This window comes from Calliphora vicina, chromosome 2 (genome assembly GCF_958450345.1).
Source record: "Calliphora vicina chromosome 2, idCalVici1.1, whole genome shotgun sequence".
NCBI lineage: Eukaryota > Metazoa > Arthropoda > Insecta > Diptera > Calliphoridae > Calliphora > Calliphora vicina.
The window spans coordinates 127,215,146-127,241,292 of record NC_088781.1 but is presented as its reverse complement, the minus strand read 5'-3'; the positions used below and the strand labels follow the sequence as shown (position 1 = coordinate 127,241,292).

General features: G+C 31.1%; 2 protein-coding genes and 3 long non-coding RNA genes across 6 annotated transcripts in view; all 5 read left to right on the top strand.

Moving 5' to 3' along the window:
• Positions 1 to 26,147, top strand: part of LOC135952247 (centrosomal protein of 104 kDa) — a 139,569-nt gene that overhangs the window by 35,006 nt on the left and 78,416 nt on the right. The window lies entirely within an intron of this gene.
• Positions 561 to 1,063, top strand: LOC135952589 (uncharacterized). The gene is made up of 3 exons (XR_010576048.1): positions 561 to 702; positions 763 to 867; positions 935 to 1,063. It is a non-coding gene; the product is annotated as an uncharacterized LOC135952589 (long non-coding RNA).
• LOC135952505 (uncharacterized) lies at positions 7,757 to 8,355 on the top strand. Its single transcript, XM_065502492.1, has 3 exons — positions 7,757 to 7,886; positions 7,946 to 8,038; positions 8,097 to 8,355. Exons 1-3 carry the CDS (start codon positions 7,812 to 7,814, stop codon positions 8,241 to 8,243), a joined length of 315 nt encoding a protein of 104 aa, XP_065358564.1. The 5' UTR covers positions 7,757 to 7,811; the 3' UTR covers positions 8,244 to 8,355.
• LOC135952009 (uncharacterized) lies at positions 14,779 to 15,272 on the top strand. The gene is made up of 2 exons (XR_010576008.1): positions 14,779 to 14,925; positions 14,993 to 15,272. It is a non-coding gene; the product is annotated as an uncharacterized LOC135952009 (long non-coding RNA).
• On the top strand, positions 24,383 to 25,040 carry LOC135949844 (uncharacterized). The gene is made up of 2 exons (XR_010575904.1): positions 24,383 to 24,565; positions 24,622 to 25,040. It is a non-coding gene; the product is annotated as an uncharacterized LOC135949844 (long non-coding RNA).

Below are 26,147 nucleotides of genomic sequence, written 5' to 3'. Positions count from 1 at the left end.
TTAGAATCACTTTCTGAGTCGATTAAACGATGTCCGTCCGTCCGTCTGGTCGGCTGGCTGGCTGGCTGGCTGTCCATGTAAACCTTGTGCGCAGAGTACAGGTCGCAATTTTGAAGATATTTCGATGAAATTTGGTACATATTATTTTTTCGTCTCAAAGACCAAGCCTATTGAAACTGGCTGAAATCGGTCCATTTTTTCACCTAGCCCCCATACAAATGTCCTCACGAAATTGGACTTAATCGGTCATAAATGTTTAATTTATATATGTATCTCCACAAATTCCGCTCCAAATAAGTTTTATATACACAAAATTCATGTCACCAAATATTGTTACGATCGGTCCATAATTAGTCATAGCCCCCATATAAGGCCCACTTCCGAAAATCACTCAAAAATATAAATTATTGAAATTTTAAAAGAAAAATGTTTTTGTTCTTTTACTTAGTGTAGGGTATTATATGGTCGGGCTTGACGATCATACTTTCTTACTTGTTTTTATAATATGTAAAAAAAACAAATAAAACCAGCAAGTTTCCTTCGTTTACAAAACAGTTTAAACAGTAAAGTTGCTATTAAAACAACTTCTTATTTAAATAAAGATTTAATTTTTTTTAAATAATAAAAATGAAATTGAATTTAATTATTGTAATAATAACAATTTCTCTGATGTTCTTTATAAAAAACAGCGCTGGTAAAAAGGTTTTTATATAAATAATTATTTAAATTAATTGCAATTTAAATATTTGAAATATTTTCAAGGTTCAAACTTATATCGATAATGTCGGAGAAAAAGTGATAATGTTTGATAATGGAGATCATATTGTAACTGATAAAGTAACAGGCAATGTTGTGATTAAAAGTGGCGTAAGTTGAGAAGGAGTATTGTTGTTAAAAAAGAAATAATTTTAATTTTTTTTTCGGAAATTTTAAGAGAACCACTGTAGTGCACTAGAGACGTCAATAGAAGGACCAGAGAAATTATCAATTATGTCTATTTTTAGAAATGCAATTCAATAAATTCTAGTATTCATCATAACAACTAAATTTGCCACAGCAAAAACATTGTTTTTTTTTTGTTTTTATTATGTTAATGCTTTCTGAGAGAATTTGACTAGGATGAATCAGATTGTGTTGGATACAAGAGCTCTGTAACATACAGGGATACATCTGTAACATCTGTAACAAATTGATACATCTAAATCTAAAGTATGTAATTTCTTTTTTTTTTTAAATTTTAAAGACAAAGAAAAAGTAATAAACAATGAATTCTATTGAAAATATAGGATTTTATAACAAAATCGTACGAACGGGAATGTCAAACGAATGTGACAATCAATCCGTTTTCTGAAAAAAGAGCTCCCAACATCAGTTGATGAAAAAAGTTAATGATAATGCAGGGCAGAAAACATAAAAGATCCACAGAGTTGCCAATTTAACCTTCCAAAGGTCCTAAGAGAGTTAGGAAGCTAAATTATGTACTGTTGGATTGCTTGTATTAATGGCTTTCAAACAGGTATCATTCATAGTAGGCTGCCTGAAAAAATTCAAAATTTTTCAACGCCCCCGTAGGAGAGCTAGGAATCTAAATTATGTATTGTTGGATTTCATGATTCCAGTGAAATTTGATCTTCTAGAAGTTTCATGAATTATCTATCTAACGGACAAAACTAGAATGTTCTATTTCTAGAGCATTTAGCAGCTTCAATGTTAAAGTTACATATAATTATGAATAATGTTAATATCTGCCTGTTATCAACATTGTTGATAAGTAGAAGTTTCTAACGATGAAAAATGTTGATAAACATGATGAATGTTGCAAGCAGTCATTACGTTAATTTTTGTTTGCTGCTGCAGCAATTTTGCAAGATCAAACAATGAATGGTCCACCAAGATATTTTCCAAATAAAAGCATTTTAGCAAAGTTAAATTAATCATGCATGAAAGTTAAATATGGCGGTTTTATTCAAATATTTTAAAAATATTGGTACAAACATACATTTTTACACAACTTACAGTCTTGACAACAACTATATTAAACAATTATGTTTATTAATTTAAATTAACCGCACTATTACTAACTATATATACTTTAAATAACTCTCTATATAAGTTTCTAATAAAAATATATAAAACTGATTTTTCTCTGCAAATATTATTTAGTTTATTACTCATTAGCAAGATCAACGTTTTATTAAACAAAACAAATATCACTTTTTAAACATGAACTTTTATTTAGTTTTCCTAATAACGACAATTTGTTTGATGTGCTTAATAAAACAGCTTGATGGCAGTATGGTAAATACAAAACTTTAATCTTTATAGACAACTAAAATTGTATTTGTAAAATTTTAAAGGTCCCTGAAGTTTCTAGATATGCTAATGGAGATATAGTTATGCTCGATAAAATGGGTAACGCTGTGATACACAAATATGGTGGAAAGTAATCTTTAATATTTTGTTTGTTTTTTGCGAAATTGTGCCACTGATGAGATTTTTCAAGGATGATTTTAAAAACATAACTTAAATCATATAATGCAGTTCGCTGCTATTTTTGTATTAAAAATATTTTGTAATCAAGATTTGTGTTTAAAAACTAATTTATTTAATTAAATAAAACTAATATTCATCATACTAAATATTTGAAATAGTTTTGATTTCTTTCAATAGTTTGCTTTGGCATACAACTGTAATTTGTCTCAAAACCTATTTGTTATTCGTTTTAAGAAATAAGCAGGCCTTTAAATGATTTAGTGATTTTAATAGCAAAAAAGTAACATTTGGGCTTAGTCCCATTTAAAAATCTAAATTTTCCTATCCTGGTAAGTAAGGATGACTCATAGTTTAGTCTCATATACAGTCTAGTCTAAATTCTTGTTTATATTCAAGTCTATCTATAGACTAAGTCTCGTCTAAAGTTACGTCTAAAGCCTCTTCTATAGTCTCGTCAATAATATCGACTAAAGTCTCGACTATAACTTTGTCACTTGTCTCGTCTATAATATCGTCTAAAGTTTCGTCTATAGTCTCGTCTATATTCTCGTCTATACTTTCGTCTACAGTCTCATCTATAGTTTCGTCTATAGTTTCGTCTATAGTCTCGTCTATAGTCTTGTCTAAAGTCTCCTCTATAGTTTCGTCTATAGTCTCGTCTAAAGCCTCTACTATAGTCTCGTCTATAATATCGTCTAAAGTCTCGACTGTAGTTTCGTCTATAGTATCGTCTATAGACTCGTATATAGTTTCGTCTATAGTCTCGTCTAAAGCCTCTTCTATAGTCTTTTCTATAGTCTCGTCTATAGTATCGTCTAAAGTCTCGTCTAAAGTCTCGTCTAAAGTCTCGTCTATAGTTTCTAATGTCTCGTCTATATTCTCGTCTATAGTCTCCTCTATAGTTTCGTCTATAGTATCATCTATTGTCTCGTCTACAGTCTTGTCTAAAGTCTCGCCTAAAGTCTCTTCTACAGCCTCTTTTATAGTCTCGTCTATAATATCGACTATAGTCTCGATTATAGCTTTGTCTCTTGTCTCGTCTATAGTCTCGTCTATATTTTCGTCTATACTTTCATCTATAATCTCGTATATAGTCTTGTCTAAAGTCTCGTCTAAAGCCTGTACTATAGTCTCGTCTATAATATCGACTAAAGTCTCGACTATGGCTTCGTCTATTGTCTCGTCTATAATATCGTCTAAACTGTAGTAGTCTCGTCTATATTCTCCTCTATAGTTTCGTCTATAGTATCGTCTATAGACTCGTATATAGTTACGTCTATAGTCTTGTCTAAAGTCTCGTCTAAAGCCTCTTCTACAGTCGCGTCAATAGTTTCGTTTATAGTCTCGTCTAAAGTATCGTCTATAGTCTCCTCTGCAGTTGCCTCTATAGTCTCCTCTATAGTTTCGTCTATAGTCTCGTCAATTGTCTCGTCTAAAGTCTCGTCTATAGCCTCCTCTACAGTCTTCTATATAGTCTCCTCTACAGTCTCCTCTACAGTCTCATCTATAGTCTCCTATAGTCTCCTCTATAGTTTCATCTATACTCTCATCAATAGTCTCGCCTATAGGCTTCTCTACGGTTTCGTCAATAATATCTTTTATAGTCTCGTCTTAAATCTCCTCTACAGTCTCCTCTAGTCTCCTATAGTCTCCTCTTTATTTTCGTCTATAGTCTCGTCAATAGTCTCGTCTAAAATCTCGTCTATAGTCTCCTCTATAGTCTCCTATAGTCTCCTCTATAGTTTCATCTATACTCTCATCAATAGTCTCGTCTATAGTCTTCTCTACGGTTTCGTCAATAGTATCTTTTATAGTCTCGTCAATAGTCTCGTCTAAAGTCTCGTCAATAGTCTCGTCTAAAGTCTCGTCTATAGTCTCCTCTACAGTCTCCTCTATAGTCTTCTATAGTCTCCTCTTTAGTTTCGTCTATAGTCTCGTCAATAGTCTCGTCTAAAATCTCCTCTACAGTCTCCTCTATAGTCTCCTCTACAGTCTCCTCTATAGTCTCCAATAGTCACCTCTATAGTTTCATCTATACTCTCATCAATAGTCTCGTCTATAGTCTTCTCTGCGGTTTCGTCAATAGTATCTTTTATAGTCTCGTCAATAGTCTCGTCTAAAGTCTCGTCTATAGTCTCCTCTACCGTCTCCTCTATAGTCTCCTCTATAGTTTCGTCTATAATTTCGTCAATAGTCTCATCTATAGTTTTTTCTATGGTTTCGTCTATAGTCTCATCTATAGTTTAGTATATAGTCTCGTCTATAGTCTAATCTATTGTCTCAACTATGGTCTAGTATATACTCTCGTCTATAATCTCTTCTCGTCTAAAGTCTCTACTGAAGTCTCATCTAAGGTCTCGTATAAAGTCTCGTCTACAGTCTCGTCTACAGTATCGTCTACAGTCTCGTCTATAGTCCCGCCTACAGTCTTTTGTATAGTCTCATCGTCTCAGATATAGTCTTATAGTTTTGTCTATAGTCTAGTCGCATCTATGATTTCGTCTATAGTCTCGTTTATAGTCTCCTATATAGTTTCGCCTATAATATCGTCTATAGTCCCGCCTATAGTCTGTACTCGTCTAATAGTAACATTCGTTTCACTTTTCATAGATTTATTCATAATTATTCGGCACTACATTTGTGTTTAATTTTAAGTATAATTTACAAATAACTTCGCATTAAAACGTACAACACTTGAGCCACAATATAACTATTTAGCCAGGTTTCCATTTTCACAGCATTGCCCTTTGAAATAGTATGACCATTAACCTGTATAATGCCTTTTTTATTATTGCCATTGACAATATTATCCTGAAGAAAAACAATTTGTAATATTAGTATATCAATATGTATCATAAAAACTAAAAAATTGAGTTCAAACTTACATCTTTCTTGGGATGTTTTATTAAACGATCTATGTAATCGTCCTGGAAAATTAATGGATTAATGAATAATAATTTTTAGTAAATAGCAGAATAGTTAAAACTTACATCTAAAACATTGTTAGCTTCGCAACTGTGGAACATTGCAAATGCAATTAATACTAAGACTATAAGAGCCAGGTGGAATTTCATTTTAATTTTTATTTTATTATTTTAGTAAAACTGTAACTTGTTATTGCTTTAAATGTCAAGTGAAGACTACAACAATGATTAGTTTTATGGAAGGATTTTTTATAGTAGTGTATTTTTCGCACCCTATGCGGAAATAAGTCGCTTGTTGATTCATCCCAGCTTACTTATATGCCAACTAGGGACTATGGCAGCATATTAACCTATACATTGTTTAAAGACTCGCATTATTATAGTTCTTTTGTTATAGCTTTGTTTGGAACCTGCCACGCCCCTTTTTTTATTATAATCACAACGATATACAATGATATTAAAACAACTAGTAAAACGTTTTGCGGTAGTCTAGATAATTGTCTATTAATATTTACTTTGTATGAGAGGTGCCACGCCCACTATTCCTCCCATTTTAATCTCATAACAATGGACAAATCTTTCATATTTATGTAGGGTACTTATGCAACTTGATATCATTAAGATAACTTATTTCTGATCAAACAATTGTGGTAAAAAATGCAATTTATTTTATTAAGAAAACTTATTTATGATCAAACAATTGTGGTAAGAAATGAGTAATGAGTAATCTGAAACACCATTTTATTTAAAAACATGCTAAGCCACAGAATAATGTTATTGGAAAAATCTACTTCTAGTTTTAAATAAAATGGAAAATAAAAATATAAAAATAAAGTTCGAAATCCAAAAATATATACTGATAATATAAAATCCATTTTTGAATCCCTAGAAATTTTTTGGAAACAAATTTGGCATTTCTAAACGGCTGGTCCGATCGGGATAAAATTTTACGTGGGCGTAGCCAAGGAGCATTCGAGTTTAAGTTATTAAAATGGGTCATACAAATGCTCCAGCGGCGTCGATATGGGGGCTTAAAGAAGGGTACCTTCGACATGTAAAATTTTTAAACACGGGCCATATTTTTATTTCCCATCTGATTTCAAAGATTTTAATATTTTTGAAAAGCGCTAGGTCTTCAAAAAACATGCTTGCGTGTGCTATTTATCTCTTCTAATTTTCTAGTATAGGCATTTCAAAATTTAAATGTTAAAATTTTGGCATACCTTGGTCCCCTTTTTTAAAAATATAGGTCGGACTTTTGGACCGAATGGACTCGAATTTTTTTTATTGTTTAGAGAACTAAATTGTGAATAACATACAAAAGATTTCAGAGTAATATCAGTTATGCATCCAATAATAAACGATTTTCAATTTATATATTAAAAAAAAATTAGATTTTTGCTCTTTTTGGGCGAAAAGGTGATTTAACTCTTTTCTAATTAAAAAAAAACTTTCTTTAAGAACATATCACAATTTTATGTTTATCTAAAAGATATCTTTAGGGAGAAGATTTTGATATAAAAAGCATGTCCTATTCTTCTGCTTTAGAAGCCCATACGCCCTTCGGAATTTTACCTATTTTTCATAAAAAATTCAACTTTGGACCACATGTTCTAAAATCCCAAAGCTGGGATCAGAAAACAAAAAGCAGCTTTGGAAACCCTGATGTGTTCCCTATTTATCGCCAAAGTATTTTCCCAGACCCGAAGGAAATGTGGACACTATAGGCAAAATTGTAAGCAGTACCATTTTTGGGATTTTCGCTCCAATTTTTAGAGATTGCGGGATTCCCTTTGACCTTTTGACAAATTTTTTTACTTCTTGTTATTTAGAATGACAAACTTAAAAAACTTTGAAAATTTCATTGAGTTTCGTTAATAAATAAAGATTTTATTACATATTCATTGAGTTTCTAAAACTAAAATTTATATCAAAATTTTAATAGGATTGCAAATATTAGGAACAATTTGTTCCACATTTATTCCGAGCTATATTTTTTGGTTTAGATTACTAATTATATTCTAATAGATCAGAGTCTCTCTATCTAGGGAATCGAACCCGTAACCCCCTGACTAACATGACAGGCTTGCACTCCTAATGGGCCAATCCAAGTTTCCGTTTAATTATAGTTCTACTTATAGAATGTTCACTAATGTTCTTGAAGAAAATATATACAATATTTATATATTAATTATGTTTAATACAATATAATAATTATATTTATTATAAATAGCTATTCCTTATATATGTTTATAAATAAATTGCTAAAAACCGCAATTAATACTTTGTTAAATAAATAAATTTATAATTTCCTAAATAAAATTAACAACGAATTATTCTTACACTCAGTAGTATATCTGCATCGGCCAGAGTAGCACTGAAACAAGTTCCAAAATGAAAATCTTTACATTTTTCTTTATTGCTGCTTCAGTTTTCATCTGTCTCCAGTCTGTTAAAGCCTTCGATTTGGTAAATTTTTTTTTGTCATACATTTTGCCTTGTCTTAAATTTTAGTAACCACCTCTTAGTTTTCTACAAAATCAAATGTGAAAGAAGGTGATGATGATTCTGTTCTCAAATCTAATGATCCTCTAAATCGCAACAGCATTTACCGCAATGGTGTAAGTTTGATTTGAAACTCATTTGCTGTAGTAATTAAATGAATTAAAAACTTTGTAGGAAGCAATCTACGCACGCTCTCATCAGGATCATAAAGTTCATAACAATCTGCAAGAGGACACATCCTCGGCTGTAGTGAAAGATAAAAACGGTAATGTACAGGAATCATCACAAACCTATATTACCAATAGGAATATAGGTTTGTAAATTAATGTTCTTAAAATTGTAATTTTGCAAATGTATTTCATATGTCAAAATTAATTGTTAAAGAGTATTTATGGCAAATAAATAAAATTATTCACTTGTCAATAGAAAATAACATATCTTCTTCTATCTATCTTCTATATACATATATAAAAATAAAATGGTCCATGTATGTAATGTCATCACGTGAGAACGGCTTGAGCGATTTGGCTGATTTTTTTTTATTCAATTCGAAATTTTTAGGAGATGGTTTGTAAAGAAAAAAATTAAAAAATTACGGCTATAACCGGCTTTTTTGAGTCCAGTCAACTGTAATAAAAAAGCCCCTAAAGTATGCAGTACAAATTTAGATATTTTATTTGCAAATAAATAAGAGCAGACAGGGTTGGAGAAACTTGACGAACTAACATTAGTAAATGCTACCGGGCGAAGCCGGGGAGGTGGGGGGTGTGGTCAACTAGTATTTAAGTAAATATTAGGTATAATTGGTATTAAAGTTAAACAAAGAAGAGCCACAATATAAGATAATTTAGGACTGTATAAAGAGCCACAATAGAAGATAATGTAGGACTGTATAAACAACCACGATATAACCTAATTTAGGACTGCATAAAGAGCCACAATATAAGCTAATTTAGAACTGTATAAATAGCCACGATGTATGCTAAGTTAGGACTGTAAAGAGCCACGATATAACCTAATTTAGGACTGTATAAAGAGTCACGATATAACCTAATTTAGGACTATATAAATAGCCACAATATAAGATAATGTAGGACTGTATAAATAACCACGATATAACCTAATTTAGGACTGTATAAAGTGCCACGATTAAAGCTAATATAAATGTGTATATAGAGCCTCTATTAAAGTATTTATAAGACTGTATAAAGATCGTCGATTAAAGCTTTTATAAGACTGTATAAACAGCCTCGATTGTAGCTTTCATAATACTGTATAAATAGCCTCGATTAAAGGCACGATTAAAGCTTTTATTAGACTGTATAAATAACCACGTTAAAGCTTTTATAATACTGTATAAAAGGACACGATTAATGCTTTTATAAAACTATATAAAATGCCACGATTAAATCTTTTATGAAACTGTATAAAAGGTCACGATTAATGCTCTTATAAAACTGTATAAAAGGCCACAATTAAAGCTTTTTATAATACTATATAAGTAGCCTCGAATAAATCATTTATAATACTGTATAAAAGGCCACTATTACAGATTTTATAATACTGTATAAATTGTCTCGATTATAGCTTTTATAACACTGTATAAAAGGCCACGATTACAGCTTTTATTATACTGTATAAAAAGCCACGATTAAAGCTTTCGTTAGACCGTATAAAGAGCCTCAATTAAAGCTTTTATTAGACTGTATAAAGACCCCATTAACTATACACACAGCCTCAAAAATGAGTAAACACCAGTGAATTTTTTGATTTTTTTAAGAGATCATGAAAATCATTATAGTCCGACTTAAATTTTTTTTTTCACAACCGAATTTATTATTCAACCCAATCTCCAACAAACCAAAACTTTAAAATTTTAATAGATGCATAAATTTTAGAACTTTCCTTATCTTTAAGAAAATCAAATAATTATTGGTGTATACTCACTTTTGAGACTCACTGTAGTACTGTATAAAGACATCAAGCTTAAATCGAATATAAGACTGCAAATAGCCACGATTAAAGCTATAAAGAGCCTCGATTGAAGATTATGTGCAGCTTTTCTGGAATTGTTTTCTAAAAACTACAACATTAGCAAGCAGGCCTTCTAGATTTAGATTTCCTTGGTCATTATGAAAGCGTTTTTTTCCATTTATTTCCTGTTCATTGTGAAATAGTAGGTTTGGGAACTCCATTTCTTAACTCATCAACACATTTTTCATTGCTTTAAGGATAAAATATGTTGTTCTTAATTTGTTTTATTTATTGAATTTAATTTTATTTATATTTCAATAAATTATATATTTCTTCCATCATTCTTTCAATTTCATTTCGTTGAACTTGACCTGCTGGTGGTAGTTGTCTAGGCTGGTGCAATTTTTATTCCCTGTCGACAAGTAATAATTTTAATTGCATTTCAGTTATAAAATATTAACAAATTATACGCTCAACTTCATGGGTTGCTCCTGAGTTGTGCTTATAGGTTTACCAGCTTCTGCCACGCTCAACGTCATGGCCATAACATTCATGATTATTAAGAAAATATGTAAATGAAATGTTCATTTTGTTTGTAATAGAAATAAAAAAAACTTATATAAAAAGTTGTTCGTTTTATATGATTGAAATCTAATTGTATGAGAAATTTTTTTTATAAATTTCTATTTTGAATGATTTAAAGGAAGACCTATGTGATTTTTTAACAACTTTTTTTGGATGCTAAAACAACAGTTAATTTCTTTTATAACTTTGGAAACAATGGGCATTTTTTAGAATAGATTGGCCAGCAATTGGTATATAAACCCACGCACAGTGGTTTAGAAATATTTTTTTTTTTTTGGAAATAAATCGGTATCTCGGAAACTATTGGAGATAGTACTATAGTACTAAGAGTTCTAGCTAAGGTGTTTTCGAGTTTATGTACAGTTGTAGGCGGAATGGTGGCCTAAGGGTGGCCTCGGGTTTCATATTTAAAAATCCATTTATGATCCGAATAAAGTGAAATTTAAAATATAAATAGTCCTTGAGAAGATCTACAAATAATATGCTTACATGTGTAGGTTATAGGGTGATCGATTCTTCAACATTTTTTAGAAACCGGTTTTCGGTTTCTTCGAAAAATTGCAATTTAATGTAAACCGGTTTCGGTTTTTCAATAATAACCTGTTAACCGGTTTTTTTGAGAAAATAAGAAGAAAAATGTTTTATTTGTTAAAATAATAGTTATTTAAACACTAGTTGACCGCCCGGCTTCGCCCGGTAGCTATTTACTAATGTTAGTTCTTCAAGTTTCTCCAACCCACATACACCTGCCTGTTCTTATTTATTTGCAAATAAAATATCTAAATTTGTACTGCATACTTTAGGGAGCTTTTTTATTACAGTTAACAGGAGTAAAAAACCATCTCCTGAAAATTTCGAATCGAATAAAACAAAAATCAGCCAATTCGGTCCAGCCGTTCTCACGTGATGACATTACATACATGGACCATTTAATTTTTATATATATAGATAAACGGTTCATGGGAAAACAACAAAACTAAGAAGAGATCATATAATTATGATAAAGAATATTCATTTATTCAAATAACAAAAAATAAGCATTTTTTAAACCCTTAAATACTTTTTAATTATAATTTTGATTACTTCCTTTAACCTACACAAGGTCTTCAGGTCATTTTTGACCCATTTTGAAATTAAAATTGAATTTTTTCTAAAAGTGAGTGGTTGATATTTTTCATATTTTATGAATTTTATTTAATTTCATATGTCAACAATTACATTAGGTTTTTAGAAAAACAAATTGGCCAAAAAAATATCTATAAAATAATCAGTAGTTTTTGTTTGAAAATTGGGATTCCCAATTTTTTTTCTAATCCTTACCCCTTTTGAAATTAAAATTGATTTTTTTTTCTGAAATGAGTGGTTGATACTTTATGACTTTTATTTAATTTCAAATGTCAACAACTAGTTTTTGGCCAAAAAAAATATTTATTTTCTGTTTAGGTCAAATATGACCCGAAGATCGTTAACGTTAACGTCGCACAGTGGTATGAGAATAAAAAAAGAAATAAATCTGTAACTTCTAAACCCTTACGCCGATTTGAATGAAATTTCACATGCGCAAAGAGGAAGTGTAGTCGAGTTTAAGTTTTGAATTTGGACCTCATGAGTCAGGGGTTCCCAAAGTAGGACACCTCGGGTATGTTCAATTTTTAAAATGATCCTATTTCTTCGTTTGTGTTCCGATTTAAAAAAAATTATACATATAGAATCTCCTCGTCGAGCACTACATAAAAAAAAATTACACATATAGAATCTCCTCGTCGAGCTATCAATTATCTTTTATAGCTTAGGAGATATTCGCATTTGAAAATTTAATTTTCAACATTTTTCCAAATATCCATTTTATCCATTTTTCTTTTATAGGATTAACAATAGATCTATATATCAAATAAAGAAAGAAGTGTTTAAAAATCATGGCTGAGTCCAAAGTTACATGCATTTGAATTTAAAAAAATTAAAAAAGGCGATTTTTCGCAATTTTTTTTGGGAAAAAAGTATTTTTATTCTTTTTAAGTTATCTAAAAAATGTCTAAAAGGATGTATAATGAATTTGTACTTTTTGAAAAGCTAACTTTACGCCAAATATTTTAAATGAAAAAAACATTTATAATTTTTGATACCGACGGGATCAGGTTCATTCAAAAAATTACTATTTTTTAAATAAAATTCAAGTTTAGGGCAAAAATTCTCAAATCGCATACTAGATATCAAAATATAGTAACCTATTTTAGATGGCCCAATAAGTTCTTAATTATTTTGTAAAGGGTTCCGATAACCCCGCCCCTGGAATGGATATTATAGCAAAAAACCAAAAAATCCTATTTTTGGGAATTTTCAAGATTTTTTTTGGGAATTGCGGGATACTTGATTACAAATTTGAAAATTTGTTTTTATTTTTCCATTTTAAATAGAAAAATCTACATAACTGTGAAATTTCATTAAAAAATATTCATAAATAAAAATTTTATTTCAATTTGAAATATTTGTATCTATGCAAAATTCAATAAAAATAATTTTTTTGTCATATTTTTCAAAAAAGTATTCCATGAATTTTTTAATTGTCAAAAGTTATATACATTTCTGAAAAGTAGACAAAATCCTCATGATATATAACATGTCTACCTTATGTTTTTTACGTGTCAAATAAATTAGGGAAAACTAAACAACTCGCTGAGAATTTACCTAGCACTGTTATTTACATTCATAAAAATGTTGTTATGTAGGCAACATGCTTTTTTATGAATTTCTATGTTAGGTAAATCACCCTATTAGGTTATCTCTTTAGTTCAAGAGATATTTAGGTTATATTTTTTTTTTAAATTTTGCCCTATATTTTTTTGATATGGCGCGCCCAAGGAGGGTCGAATTATTTTTTTAAATATATTAGTTATATTAGCGATAAAATTCTGAATAAAAAATAAGAAAACTTCCTAACTGTTATCTCGTTGAACATGTAAAAAAGGCCTTATTATACCCTTCACCTTCGTGAGAAGGGTATATATAAGTTTGTCATTCCGTTTGTAATTTCTACATTTTTCATTTCCGACCCTATAAAGTATATATATTCTGGATCCTTATAGATAGCGTAGTCGATTAAGCCATGTCTGTCCGTCTGTCTGTTGAAATCAATTTTCTGAAGACCCCAGATATCTTCGGGATCCAAATCTTCAATAATTCTGTCAGCTTTCGAGAAGTTTGCTATTTAAAATCATCAAAATCGGTCCATAAATAACGCAGATATGAGCAAAAAACCGGGACAACCTCGATTTTTGACCTATTTTTGATCTATATCTGGATTACTAGGTCATTAATATAGACAATATGGATATCTAATGATAGATATTTCAAAGTCCATTGCAACGATGTAGATAAGGCTATAGTAAGTTGGACCTACAATGGGTCAAAATCGGGAAAAATATTTTTTAACCCAAATTTTTTTTTCATCAAAAATTTTTTTTTGTCATAAATTTTTTTTCAAAAAAAAAAAAAAAATTTTAAAAAAATTTCGAAAAAACTTTTTTAAAAAAAAAAATTTTGAAAAACAATTAAAAAAAAATAAAATTTTGTTTACCTAAAAATATTTAAACAAATTTATTTTAAAGTATAATTTGGTGAAGGGTATATAAGATTCGGCACAGCCGAATATAGCTCTCTTACTTGTTCAGTTTTTGGAACACATTTTTCCTGTTTTAGGAGTTTTGGTATTTGAAAATAAAAAATTTTAAAAATTATAATGCTATTGATTTAACAACATTTGGCTCTATATTAGTTTTTTTTTTTTTTTTAATAAAAATTTTATATTTTTCTTCATGGAAAATCATTTTAATATTTTTTTTTTAGATTTTAAGCTAAATGTAGACCGAAAAATTTATAAAATTATTTAATTTGATTAAAATATCAATCTTCAAGTCCTAAGGTTTTCATCACTACCAAATACTTATATGAAAAGCTTATAATTCTCTTCAGAAGCTCCTCAAACATTGAGCCCCTTGAAAAATGTTTAACGTTTTCTCATATATTGCATGCAAAATTGATTTGTTGAGAAAAATTTTCATCACCAAATGCTACTCAATTTATTTCAGGCCTAATGAAAAAAAAAAATCGTTTACTAAGACATAAATATGTGTATTTAAAAATAAATAAATTACTCATTAACCAGCCTAGGGAAAATCATGTTTAATTCTGTGTGATAATGTTGTGGTTTTGATAAATCTAAACCTAGATCCATACGATTGTCTCCGGCACTATAAAATGCTGAACAATATTGAGGGCAGACACATTGTACAATTTACAATTGAAACAACAATATCAGTGCTTAAGAAATAAATCGATAAATAATTACAAAATGTATTTTACAAAAGTGTTTTTCATGTTGGTTATTGCCATTACTTTGTATCTGAACTTCTCGGAGGCTGGTCAACAAATCGGTAAAACAGTGGGCGTAAGTTTTGTTTTGTAATTAAAATTGTAATAGAGTTGATACAAGTTGATTTTTCTTTTTAATTCAGACCGCTATAAAACAAGGCGCTAAGAAATTGCCTCCTGTTGCTGTTGGTGGCTATGCTGCCAATTCAACAGTGAACGTCAATGTTAATACTAAGCCCCAAAGCAGACCCGGCTCTCCCAGCGGCAATAAACCGAAAAAAAATTAAGAGTTGGGAAAATGTGAAAACAAGGCGCATTAATTAAGCCCCAGTTTTCTCACAATATCGTAAACAATTTATGTCTGATTTCATTAAAATGTTTGCTGATGTTTAACAAATAAATTAACAAAATTTCATATGAAAACAGTTTCAGAGCTTTTTCTTTTATGAATCCAAAAATAATTTATTTTAAATTTGGCATTTTTTGGCCGAAAACAGTCTGAGACACTTGCTTCCTTAAGCAACTTATAAGGTTTTTATAATATTTTTCCAGAGGTCTTTGAAATATCTATCATTAGGTATCCATATTGTCTATATTAATGACTTAGTAATCCAGATATATGTCAACAAGTAAGAGAGCTATATTCGGCTGTGCCGAATTTTATATACCCTTCACCAAAATATACTTTAAAATAAAAATTTTAAATATTTTTAGGTAAACAAAATTTAATTTTTTTTCCAGTTGTTTTTTCGAAATTGTTTTTTAAAATTTTGTTTAAATTTTTTTTTTAAATTTAAAATTTTTTTTTTAAATTTAATAATTTTTTTTTTAATTTTAAAAATTTTTTTTTTTAGTTTTTAAATTTTTTGTTTTTAATATTTAGTGAAAAAAATTTTGGTGAAAAAAAAAAATCGGGTTAAAAAATATTTTTTCCGATTTTGACCCATTGTATGTCCAACTTACTGTGGTCTTATATACGTCGTTGCACAGGTCTTTGAAATATCTATCATTAGATATCCATATTGTTTATATTAATGATTTAGTAATCCAGATATGGGTCAAAAATAGGTCAAAAATCGAGGTTGTCCTGGTTTTTTCCTTATATCTCAGCCATTTGTGGACCGATTTTAAATAGCAACCGAGCCGGAAAAATTTCGGAGATATTGATGTATCATTCGTGTATGTAAGTTATTTGGGGGCTTCAGAAAGTTGATTTCAACACACAGACGGACATGGCTATATCGACTCCGCTATCTATCACGATTCAGAATATATATACTTTGTGGGGTCGCAAATGAAAAATGTAGAAATTACAAACGGAATGACAAACTTATATATACCCTTGTCACTCATGGTGAAGGGTATAAAAATAGGTCTAAACTCGAGGTTGTCCTAGTTTTTTCCTTATATCTCAGTCATTTGTGGACCGATTTTCTCGTTTTTAAATAGCAACCGAGCCGGAAGAATTCCAAAGATATTGATGTTTGCATCGTGTGTGTAAGTTATTTGGGGGCTTCGGAAAGTTGATTTCAACAGACAGATAGACGGACATGGCTTATTCGACTCCGCTATCTATAAGGATCCAGAATATATATACTTTATAGGGTCGGAAAATTATATTGCGGAAATTACAAACGGAATGACAAACTTATATATACCCTTCTCACAAAGGTGAAGGGTATAAAAATGTTTCCAATTTTTAATAGGTGTCCTTCACCGGTTCCTCCAAATTTAACCCATTTTATGTTGAAATTTCGAATTTAACCTAAGCAGGGATTCGGAATGCAGTTTAATATACCTCATCAGAATAGAAATGAAATGTATATTAAAAACCGGTTTCCGGTTTAACCGAAAAAGTGTGTTTTTGAAAAAACCGGTCTTGATTATTGTCATTTAAAAAAAACCGGATAAATGGTTTCGGTTTTTGACTCCAAAAAAAAAAACGGTTAACCGGTTTATATTAAAGTTTTATTTAATATGAAAAATGTCTCAAAAAACCACCATAGTGGGGAGGGTATTATGCGTTTGTGCAGATGTTTGTAACGCCCAAAAATATTAGTCTAACACCCACCTTAAAGTATACCGATCGACTTAGAATCACTTTCTGAGTCGATTAAACGATGTCCGTCCGTCCGTCTGGCTGGCTGGTCGGCTGGCTGTCCATGTAAACTTTGTGCGCAGAGTACAGGTCGCAATTTTGAAGATATTTCGATAAAATTTGCTACATATTATTTTTTCGGCCCAAGGACGAAGCCTATTGAAACTGGCTGAAATCGGTCCATTATTTCACCTAGCCCCCATACAAATGTCCTCCCGAAATTGGACTTTATCGGTCATATGTTTAATTTATATATGTATCTCCACAAATTCCGCTCCAAATAAGTTTTATATATACAAAATTCATGTCACCAAATATTGTTACGATCGGTCCATAATTAGTCATAGCTCCCATATAGACCCGCTTCCGAAAATCACTTTAACATGCATAAATCGCTTAAAAATGTTGGTATACTCACAAAATTCAACATAGTAAACTTTCATATAGACATAAATCCCACGACCTAATTTCATGGTGATCGGTTCATAATTGGTCATAGCCCCCATATAAGGCCCACTTCCGAAAATAACTCACGAATATAAATTATTGAAATTTTAAAAGAAAAATGTTTTTGCTCTTTTACTTAGTGTAGGGTATTATGTGGTCGGGCTTGACCGACCAGATTTTCTTACTTGTTTTTATTTGAGGACGCTAATAGGAAATTTGTTAAGAATTGTGTACTAAATCTTTGGAAATTTATGCAATTATTTTGCAAATATATGCAATACGAAATATTGTAAAATGATATAATTTTCTATAAAATAAATCAATATTTTTAAAAATGGTATCAAGGTTTTTCATAAATAAGTTTAAATGAGCTTTAGAAAATATATTTCATTAAAAACGGTTAACTGTCTTACAAAAACCGGTTTGTCAAAAAACCGAAACCGGTGGAGTTTACAAAGATGAAAAAACCGGTTGACCGGTTTTGGATAGTTGTTTCGTAAAATTAGATTTTAATGTAATTTGATTTCGAATCCGTCTCTGACATGCCTATGTGAACACATACATATTTCAAAATTTATTTAAAGCTGCCTAAAAGTATGCTTTAGTTTATAATAATTAAATAGTTTATGGCCCAAAACAACCAAAAACAACCTAAACATTGTTAAGAATCATTCCTATGAAGTTCATATGTTCTAGAAAGTTGTTTATTGAGATATTATGTACAATTTTGTAATGGACTGTTTTCTTGAATTTTGAATGGTTTGCAACCTATGGACATGAACAGTAGAAAAATGGTAAAAAAAATCATTTATTTTTAATTTTTTACGATTTTGATGTTGAAGATAAAGTTTTTTTGATATTATATCGAGCCCTTAGCGCCAAATTATCGTAAGCGACATTTTAAATTTTTTTGTTTTATTGCAGAAATTAAAATTTTATGGACCGACTGATGTTTTAGCGTTCTCAGAATATCAAAATTGTTAATAACATCAAAAATATAGGGGGTAAGATTTTATCGTAAGTCAATGTTTATATTTTATAGTAAACAATTTTTATCGTAAGCGATACACAGTGGTATAGAAAAAAAGAGGGAAATAAATCTGTAACTTCTAAATGGTTAGATTGGTTTGAATGAAATTTCACATGCGTAAAGAAGAAGTGTTGCCGAGTTTAAGCTTTGAACGTGGGCCTCATAGGCCCACCAGGGGCGCGACCAAGGGCCCTCAAAGTAGGACACCTCGGGTATGTTGCATTTTTAAAACGATATTATTTCTTGGTTTGAGTTCCGATTTCAAAAACATTATACATGTGGAATCTTCTCATCGAGCACTACAAAAAACCTCGTCGTAGCTATCAAATATCTATTATAGCTTAGGAGATATTCGCATTTGAAAATTAAATTTTCAACATTTTTACCCACCCTACTCCAGTTTTTTGATAACAGCGTATCCAAATATTTCCCGATTTTCTCCAGTTTTCCTTTATTGGACTAAAAATACATGTATGTGTCAAATGGAGAAAGAACTGTTTAAAAATAATGACTAAGTCCAGAGTTATATGCATTTGAATTTAAAAAATTTTAAAAAGCGATTTTTTTGGGAAAATAGAACTTATTTTCTTTTTAAGTTGTCGCAAAAAATTTCTAAGAGGATGTATAAGGAATTTCTACTTTCTGAAAGCTAAGTTTTGATAAAATATTTTAAAGGAAAACCAATTTCAAAATGGACCAGGTCCTTTCAAAAAACACCTATTTTTTATGTAAAATAAAACTTTAGGGCAAAAATTCTCAAATCGCGTATCCGATATCAAAATATAGTAACCAATTATAGGTGGGTCAATATGTTTCTAATTATTTTGCAAAAGGGTCCCGATAACCCCGGCCCTGGTATGGATATTATAGCCAAAAATTAGCATTTTTGGAATTTTTCAACACTTTTTTTGTAATTGCGGGATTGCTGATAATAAATTTCAAAATTCGTTTTTATTTTTCCATTTTAAATAGAAAAATTTACATAACTGTGAAATTTCATTAAAAACTATTTATAAATAAAATTTAAATTTTTATCTATGCAAAAATCCAATAAAACACATTTTTTGTCATATTTTCTATAAAGTATTCCATGAATATTTAATTGTCAAAAGTTATAAATATTTTTGAAAAATAGACAAATAGCTTGAACGAAATTATATTATATCGCATCATAACATTTTTAATTCTATGTATAAATTTCAAAATAATCAAAAAAAAACTTCTCCTGTAAAATTTGTGTTTTGTCGCTTACGATAATTTGGCGCTAAGGGCTCGATATGTTCACAATTCTTGTTCCTTGTGACAAGGGCTACAACTTTGCCTCAGAGAGTAAATCAAAATTCCGAACCTTTTAGCTAGATATGAGCCTGAGAAAATTAACACTTTTTTGCAAAAATTACACCGGGGCCCATAAAAAAAGTGCATGACTTTGGGAAATACTGGGAGACACGGGTCTTTTTTTTGGACTTTTATAACGTAATGTTGTCCGTATATGGTTATATTTCCATGACCCAAAAAATTACATACGGTGTTACTGTAAAATTTTGCATTTGTAATGATGCAAGACCATTCGGAGACTCCGCTATTGTTTATGCCCCACTGTGCACTGTCGTGAATAGTTGGGAAAAAGGTGCATTACTCAAAGTTGTTTCATTTATTTTAGAAAACTATAACAATACTTAAATATGTGGATAAATTTAATGCTCATTAACCACCTTAGAGAAAATCCCTGTTTTGCTCTGTGTCATAATATTGTGGTTTCGAGAAATCTATCTACCTTCTACATTAGTAACTATTCATAACAGTTTGCTGTACTATAAAATGGTGCAACTATTTTCATGGCAGACACAGTGTACAATTTGCAATTGAAACAATAATATCAGCGTTTAAGAAATAAATTGATAAATACTTAATTACAAAATGTATTTTACCAAAGTATTTTTCATGTTGGTTATTGCCATTACTTTGTACGTGAACAGCTCGGAGGCTGGACAACAAGCTGGTAAAATCGGTCAGGAAGTGTTGAAAGCAAGTTTTGTAATTAAATTTGTAATAGCAATAATTCATGATGATTGTTTTTTTTTAATCTAGCCTGCTTTAATGGAAGCCGCTAAGAAATTGCCTCCTATTGTTGTTGGAGCTTATGTGACCAATTGTACAGTGAACATCAATATTAATACTCATCCCGAATAATAGCAATAATTCATGATGATTGTTTTTTTTTAATCTAGCCTGCTTTAATGGAAGCCGCTAAGAAATTGCCTCCTATTGTTGTTGGAGCTTATGTGACCAATTGTACAGTGAACATCAATATTAATACTCATCCCGAATGTAGACCTGCCTCTCCCAGCGGACAGAAACCGAAAAAAAATAAAAGTTAAGATAAGATGCTAAGCAATTGCTACATTTATGTTAACTATGATAGTACTAAGCCTCAAAGCAGATATATTTCCTGTAGTGGGGATAAATCGGAAAAAGTTTAAGTATTTCAATTATTTTATTTATTTTTATACTGTTATAAATTGTTAAATTAAAGAATACTTAAGTTAGTACTTTAAAATACGTTAAAACTAAAGACAATTGATATATTTGCAGATAACCTGTTGTCACATGAGTTTATATTACTTTTATTAAAACTGTTTATATTGTAGCAGTCATTAATATGACAGATATGAAGCAGCTGGTTTCAGTAATATCACAATAGAAAACACACAAAGGAAAATATCACATTCTAGTTCAGTTCTAGTTCAGTTCTAGTTCAGTTCTAGTTCAGTTCTAGTTCAGTTCTAGTTCAGTTCTAGTTCAGTTCTAGTTCAGTTCTAGTTCAGTTCTAGTTCAGTTCTAGTTCAGTTCTAGTTCAGTTCTAGTTCAGTTCTAGTTCAGTTCTAGTTCAGTTCTAGTTCAGTTCTAGTTCAGTTCTAGTTCAGTTCTAGTTCAGTTCTAGTTCAGTTCTAGTTCAGTTCTAGTTCAGTTCTAGTTCAGTTCTAGTTCAGTTCTAGTTCAGTTCTAGTTCAGTTCTAGTTCAGTTCTAGTTCAGTTCTAGTTCAGTTCTAGTTCAGTTCTAGTTCAGTTCTAGTTCAGTTCTAGTTCAGTTCTAGTTCAGTTCTAGTTCAGTTCTAGTTCAGTTCTAGTTCAGTTCTAGTTCAGTTCTAGTTCAGTTCTAGTTCAGTTCTAGTTCAGTTCTAGTTCAGTTCTAGTTCAGTTCTAGTTCAGTTCTAGTTCAGTTCTAGTTCAGTTCTAGTTCAGTTCTAGTTCAGTTCTAGTTCAGTTCTAGTTCAGTTCTAGTTCAGTTCTAGTTCAGTTCTAGATCAGTTCTAGTAGAAAGGATTTCAGGCCAATCAGTCTGTAGTAGGGCTTGTGACCGAATATGTTCAACTGGACACTCACATCGGTTTTCAGATCTATACCGCCTATTGAAGAATATGTGACTGATGTAGCTGCAAGGAACGTATTATATAAGTATAAGTCTACTGCTTACTAGGATTTTGTACGATATTGTGCGTCTTGGACACGATCTCCAAGACTTTGATATGACTCCGCTAAAAGGGAACAGTGCCCTACATCCGACCGACTGTATGAGGGGTGGGAGGTATTCATGTCGAATCAAAGATGGAGTTAGGCACTGGGTCTGGGGTCTTGATATTTTGTTTTTGTGTCTCAACAAGACTTTACACTAAGCCTGTTCCTGTTTAGAATTGCTAAGAAAATCAATAACAATGTATTGATTATTAACCACAAAAATGGCGAAACGTATTTTCCGTTGACTCATAAATATACAGTTTAATAAAACTACAATTTCATCAAGATCTCTTTACGATATTATTTGTTGTCCTATAAATGCGTTGACACTGACACTTAGCAGGCATATTGCTTAATTTGCAATTGAAACAATAATATATAAAGTGTTTAAATCTAATCTGCAGAAATAATTATTTGGAAAAAAATAATGTATTTCACAAAACTATTTTTCATAGTGGTTATTGCCATTACTATGGTTTTGAACTTCACTGAAGCTGCAGGAAAAATACCAGGAGCCAATTCAACTATGAATGTCACTGCTAAGGATATAAAAATCAAATCCAGCTCTCCCAGCGGAAGTAAATCGAAAAATGGTTAATGTTTACCATTATACAAACAATAATAAAATTTTAATAAATTGATTAAATAAAGAACAACTGAGTCATTAAAATATGTTTTGAAAACTAATTTTTAAATTACTTTAGAAAGAAACATACATATACATGATAAGCGTAAGTAAGGATAATATGGTAGAAGATTAGAGTGTGGCTCGGTTTGAATTTTTGAAAGAACTAGACACATCTTTCAAAATTCTTTAAGGGGAACGATAAAACTAGATTCATACAATAGTGTGGAGGAGTTTAGTTCACTTTTACACACACAATTTGTTCACTTTGGCTCTGGTGGAGATCTTCAAACTATTATGTCCGGAAACTTTTCCCAAATCTTTTCAATATGCTACAAGTTTAAGAGATATCTCAAAGGGTGGAAAAGAAATTACGGTTATCAAACTGTGATTCCATCGATGATATCAACGAGTTATCTAAGTTGCGTGGAATACTATCAAAGAACCCAATTGTTCTCGGTTATATTCAAAAGGGGGATGGCTCATGGTCGGAATTTTGCTCCTAGACCATTGTACTTCTGTTGGATAAATACCTTCCAGATTGTTTACAGATAGGGCATTTATCCGGGGAACAGATTGACATATCGTCACTGCACCACGGCCATATAATTGGGGTAGTGAAGGAAGTAATCTTCAGGGAGAAAGTAGAATTTGCGGTGGACACGTTCGACTCATTTAAGTCCGAATATAAAAAATGTGCACTAAATCTTCTTGTGAAAAGTTAGACGAAAATGCCAAATATGTGGCATGATATGATGTTAATATGTATACCTAAAGCCGGTAAAGCTATCCATTGAAAACCAAAGGATTTCAGACCTATCAGCCTGTCGTCTTTTCTTTTGAAAACACTTGAGCGACTGGTAGAGGAGAAAGGTTAATGCACATCTAATTAGTGACGCCCAACATGTCAACCTGAAGGTTAATTCCATTTCTTTATAAAGATTATCAATTCGAGCCTAGTTGTCAACGTCATCTTGAGGACTTTTGAGGAAAAATGTCGTAATATACATAGTGGATTACGCGGTCTTCCTTGATTATTGTTAAGGGAAATTTCTTCCTACTATCAGTGAAATCATGCAGTCTTCTGTGGGTTGAACGTTAAGCAGAATTAATTTTTAGGAAGCGTAGTTTAGGGGGATTGGATGGGTAATTACATGAAATGCTAGTTATCATGGAAAAGGAATACTTTGGAGAGACGCTATCCCTACTATGCTTGCTGGAACTATATAGGGAGGAATTGGGGCTTACGACAGAATATAGTAAACTACATTTATATATAGGTTGTAGGATATGCGGCTAGTGTAGTTGCAAGGGGGCCAGGACTTCATGAGTCGGCTTTATAAAGGATCGTACTATTATTTGTAAGTAATTAGGTGCTTTGGGCAAGATATATTAAGCGATGACCGATTACATGGTCTCAGCACTGTTACCTCTTTAATATCGTTACTTATACGGAGACAGTGGCTTTCATCCAACAGATCGTTTGAGAGGTTGTCAGTATTCTCTGACTGGTCAAAGATGAAGATAGGCACATATAGGCATTCCGATAAATACAGTGATTCAAATATAATTTTTTCGTTATATCGATATATTTTTTAACATTTTCAAACATTTTTTTTAAATAGTTTGATTCTGTTCAGTATTGCTGAGAAAATCGATAATAATGTATTGATCACTAACCACAAGAAAAACAAAACGTATTTTCCGTTGCGGTTTAATAAAACTATAACTTAATCAAGATCTTTTCATGATGTTATTTGTTGCCCTATATAAGCTTTAAGAATTCCACTCGACTAATACATTGCTCAATTTGCAATTGAAACAACAATATATAACGTGTTTAAAACTGATCTTCAGAAATAATTATTTGGAACAAAATAATGTATTTCACAAAACTATTTTTCATTGTGGTTATTGCCATTACTTTGTTTTTGAACTTCTCGGAAGCTGGACAAGCTGCCGCGAAAATGGGTAAAGAAGCGACCAAATTAGCTGGTGTAAGTTGTGGACTTAGAATTGTTATTTGTTTTATTAATATTAATTTTTAATTCAGAATGCTTTAAAAAAAAACTCTAAGACTGCAGGAACAGTAGCAGGAGTAGGTGTTGCTGTCAATTCAACTGCGAATGTCAATTATAAGAATAAATCTGAAGCCAGATCCAGATCCAGCTCTCCCAGCGGAAGTAAATCGAAAAGTGGTTAATTTTTTTTAGTAATGTTCATTACCATGATACAATAATTGTAGAAGGTAGAATCACTAGGGAGAGTTTTCAATATTTAGTTCTATAACGTCAAACTTTGATTTTTTTTTTATATTTTTTTTATATTTTCTTTTGTTTGACGTTACAAGAATTGTATAATTGAGAATTTATTTTCTACTGAGTGTACCTTATATTGTTGTATCATGGTTCATAATATGTAAAACAATAAGATAATTGATTAAATGAAGAACAACTGAGTCTTTAAAATATATTTTGAAAACGAATTTTTTAATCTATTATGAAAGATGCATACATATACATCATAAGCGTAAGTAAGTATAATATTGTAGAAGATTGTACTGTTCAGTTTGAGATCAGCCAGCTTCAGTTTGAATTTTTGAAAGAACTAGACACATCTTTCAAAATTCTTTAAGGGAAACGATAAAACTAGATTCATCCAATAGTGCGGAGGAGTTTAGTTCACTTTTACACACACTATTGGTTCACTTTGGCTCTAGTGGAGATCTTCAAACTATCATGCCCGGAAACTTTTCCAAAATCTTTTCGCTATAATAAAGCAAGTTCAAGAGTAGAATGTGCGGTGGACACGTTCGACCCATTTATGTCCGTCTATTCTAATGAATATAAATGAATGTGCACTAAATCTTCTTGTGAAAAGTTAGATGTTAATATGTATACCTAAAGCCGGTAAAGCTATCCATTGAAAACCAAAGGATTTCAGACCTATCAGCATGTCGTCTTTTCTTATTAAAGCACTCGAGCGACTGGTAGAGGATCAAGGTTAATGCACATCAAATTAGTGACGCCCAACATGTCTACTTCAAGGTTAATTCCATTTCTTGATAAAGATTAACAATTCGAGCCTAGTGGTCAACGGCATCCTGAGGACTTATGAGGAAACATGTCGATTACGCGGACTACCTTGATTATTGTTAAGGAAAATTTCTTCTTACTATCAGTGAAATCATGCAGGTAGCGTTATGTGAACTGTCTTCTTGGGTTGAAGCAGATTTAAGTTTTAGGAAGCGTAGTTTAGAGGGAGTGGAGCTGAAATGAGTAGATGGGTAATTACATGAAGTGCTAGTTATCATGGAAAAGGAATATTTTGGAGAGACGCTATCCCTACTATGCTTCCAGGAACTCTATTGGGAAGAATTGGGGCTTACGACAGGATATAGTAAAGCATTTACACATGCGGATAGTGTAGTTGCTAGGGATTAACCAGGACTCCATGAGTCGGTTTTAGAGATGGTCGTACTAAGATTTGTAAGTAATTAGGTGCTTTGGGCAAGATATCCAAGCGATGACCGATTACATGGTCTCAGCACTGTTACCACTTCAATATCGTTCCCTATAC

Bases quoted from the DNA above. Each gene is read 5' to 3' on its own strand.
- LOC135952505 (XM_065502492.1), top strand. From the start codon at position 7,812: ATGAAAATCTTTACATTTTTCTTTATTGCTGCTTCAGTTTTCATCTGT. The intron at 7,887-7,945 runs GTAAATTTTTTT...ACCACCTCTTAG, and splicing joins CTGTTAAAGCCTTCGATTTG to TTTTCTACAAAATCAAATGT. The intron at 8,039-8,096 runs GTAAGTTTGATT...AAAACTTTGTAG, and splicing joins ACAGCATTTACCGCAATGGT to GAAGCAATCTACGCACGCTC.